Source organism: Entelurus aequoreus, linkage group LG12 (genome assembly GCF_033978785.1).
Source record: "Entelurus aequoreus isolate RoL-2023_Sb linkage group LG12, RoL_Eaeq_v1.1, whole genome shotgun sequence".
Lineage (NCBI taxonomy): Eukaryota > Metazoa > Chordata > Actinopteri > Syngnathiformes > Syngnathidae > Entelurus > Entelurus aequoreus.
Window position 1 is genome coordinate 58575772 of NC_084742.1, and position 3385 is coordinate 58579156.

General features: G+C 41.2%; 1 protein-coding gene across 1 annotated transcript in view; it reads right to left on the reverse strand.

Annotated features, from left to right (window-relative positions):
• Positions 1 to 731: 731 nt before the first annotated feature.
• Positions 732 to 3385, reverse strand: part of LOC133662901 (ATP-sensitive inward rectifier potassium channel 8-like) — a 19403-nt gene continuing 16749 nt past the window's right edge. Inside the window, exons 5-6 of the mRNA XM_062067090.1 lie at positions 1513 to 1729; positions 732 to 1436 (exon numbers count right to left, since the gene is read on the reverse strand). Coding sequence (XP_061923074.1) covers positions 1185 to 1436; positions 1513 to 1729 — 469 coding nt within the window. The 3' untranslated portion in view covers positions 732 to 1184. The remainder of the gene's footprint in view (positions 1437 to 1512; positions 1730 to 3385) is intronic.

Below are 3385 nucleotides of genomic sequence, written 5' to 3' on the forward strand. Positions count from 1 at the left end.
CCAAAAAAACAACCAAGAAAAACTTTTGTATCCACAAAATTATATCTACCAAAAGTTTGTTTCAAAATGTATATTTTTTTATTTGAAATGTATCATTTTTTTGTTTACAAATATTTGCTTTTGTTGGAAATTCATTTTTGTTAGCATTTTTTGGGGTAGAAAATTCATTATTTTTGTTTATAATGTCTTTGTCTTGCAAACCTACGGAGCCCCTAAAGGGACATGGGGGGAAAAAATGTTATATATATAAATGTTTTATTTTTTATTTTTTTTAGACATGCATTTCGTGAGTACGAGAAACTTTCTTGTGCGCACGAGTAACTTTTTATAAAAATATTTTTAAAAAAATTAATAATTTTATAATTTTTTTTTCTCTTGCGCAATACATGTCTAAAAAAAAATAAAAAAATAATTATTTAAAACAATTTTTTTTTATAACTTTTTATAAAAAAAAATTTTTTTTAATTTATAATTTTATAATTTTTTTCCTAGTGCGCAATACATGTCTAAAAAAAAATTAAAAAATAATTATTAAAACATTTTTTTTTTTATAACTTTATAAAAATATTTTTAAAAAAATTAATAATTTTATAATTTTTTTTCTCAAGCGCAATACATGTCTAAAAAAAATTAAAAAAATAATTAATTAAACTTTTTTTTTTTTATAACTTTATAAAAAGTTTTTCGTGCGCACGAGAAACTATCTCGTGCGCACGAAAAAGATACATGTCTAAAAAAATAAATAAAAACAAATATTCTACAAAAAAAAAAATTCCCCCATGTCTCTTTAGGGGCGCCGTACAAACCTTTCATTTTTGAAAATTGTTTCATTAGCATTTTTTTTGGTTTGATTATTTTCTTTCCGCTTGCAAGTCTATTTTTTTTGTTTGGTTGCCTAAAAAGACACTTATTTCTCTTCATGTACTGTAGCTGAAGACGTCTCACAAGTATGAGTTGAATTCATTATTTCCACAAATGAAATGCTGCATCGTCAACGTGCGAAGCGTAACCCTGGCAACCCCCGCCGAACTCCGGTGGACTCTGCGTCGTCTCGGTGCCCGGTCGTGCTAGCTGTGAGTGGGGAAAAGCCAAAGAAGAAGTCCTACGGGGGCGGAGGACACGCCCACGACCCTCCTCGCCACCAGGAGGAAGACCGTGGCCGCCAGCAGGAGGCGGGCCTCATGTCAGGTGACGGCGTTCACGCTCTGGCAGTTGTCGGCGGGGGTGAAGAACTGCACTTTGGGCGAGGCGATGCCGGAGTTGTTTCGCCGCAGACCCCCGCCGCTTCCCACGGTTTTCCGCATGGAGTTGTTGCGCCGCATGGAGTTCCTCTTCCTCAGCGAGTTCTGGTGCGACAGCTCGCTTTTCTGCAGCGTCTGGATCAAGATGTTGGGCTTCTCGTCCAGCTCCCTGGCGCTGCAGCGAGGCGTGGCCACCTGTTGTCACGGCGACAATAAATGCTAGTGGCATCCTATGACGGGGGACTACGAAAGTGTGGCGCTTGGCACTGACCCGCATTGTGTTCCCGAACTTGGAGTAGTCCACCGAGTACACCCCGTCTTCCTCCGTTACTATGGGAACGAAGCGGTGACCCCACTGGATCTCCTCGGAGACGTAGGAGGTGCGGGCCTGGGTGGTGATGCCCGTGGTCTCCACCACTCCCTCCAGGATGACGATGACCTCCAGGTCGCTGCACTGCAGCTCCATGGCCGACAGCTCGTACAGCGGACTGCAGTCGCACACAACAACAAGTAGTAGAAGCATTAAAGTCCCATCTTGAAACTCATTTGTATACTCTAGCCTTTAAATAGACCCCCCTTTTAGACCAGTTGATCTGCCGTTTCTTTTCTCCTCTGCCCCCCTCTCCCTTGTGGAGGGGGGGGGGGACACATGGATGAAGTGCTGGCTGTCCAGAATCGGGACCTGGGGTGGACCGCTCGTCTGTGCATCGGTTGGGGACATCTCTGCTGCTGACCCATCTCCGCTCGGGATGGTCTCCTGCTGGCCCCACTATGGACTGGACTCTCACTATTATGTTAGATCCACTATGGACTGGACTCTCACTATTGTGTTAGATCCACTATGGACTGGACTCTCACTATTATGTTAGATCCACTATGGACTGGACTCTCACTATTATGTTAGATCCACTATGTACTGGACTCTCACTATTATGTTAGATCCACTATGGACTGGACTCTCACTATTATGTTAGATCCACTATGGACTGGACTCTCACTATTATGTTAGATCCACTATGGACTGGACTCTCACTATTATGTTAGATCCACTATGGACTGGACTCTCACCATTATGTTAGATCTACTATGGACTAGACTCTAACACTATTATGTTAGATCCACTATGTACTGGACTCTCACTATTATGTTAGATCCACTATGTACTGGACTCTCACTATTATGTTAGATCCACTATGGACTGGACTCTCACTATTATGTTAGATCCACTATGGACTGGACTCTCACACTATTATGTTAGATCCACTATGGACTGGACTCTCACTATTATGTTAGATCCACTATGGACTGGACTCTCACACTATTATGTTAGATCCACTATGGACTGGACTCTCCCACTATTATGTTAGATCCACTATGGACTGGACTCTCCCACTATTATGATAGATCCACTATGGACTGGACTCTCACTATTATGTTAGATCCACTATGGACTGGACTCTCACACTATTATGTTAGATCCACTATGGACTGGACTCTCACACTATTATGTTAGATCCACTTTGGACTGGACTCTCACTATTATGTTAGATCCACTATGGACTGGACTCTCACACTATTATGTTAGATCCACTATGGACTGGACTCTCACTATTATGTTAGATCCACTATGGACTGGACTCTCACACTATTATGTTAGATCCACTATGGACTGGACTCTCACTATTATGTTGGATCCACTATGGACTGGACTCTCACTATTATGTTAGATCCACTATGGACTGGACTCTCACACTATTATGTTAGATCCAATATGGACTGGACTCTCACTATTATGTTGGATCCACTATGGACTGGACTCTCACACTATTATGTTAGATCCAATATGGACTGGACTCTCACTATTATGTTAGATCCACTATGGACTGGACTCTCACTATTATGTTAGATCCACTATGGACTGGACTCTCACACTATTATGTTAGATCCAATATGGACTGGACTCTCACTATTATGTTGGATCCACTATGGACTGGACTCTCACTATTATGTTAGATCCACTATGGACTGGGCTCTCACTATTATGTTAGATCCACTATGGACTGGACTCTCACTATTATGTTAGATCCACTATGGACTGGACTTTCACAATATTATGTCAGACCCACTCGACATCCATTGCATCC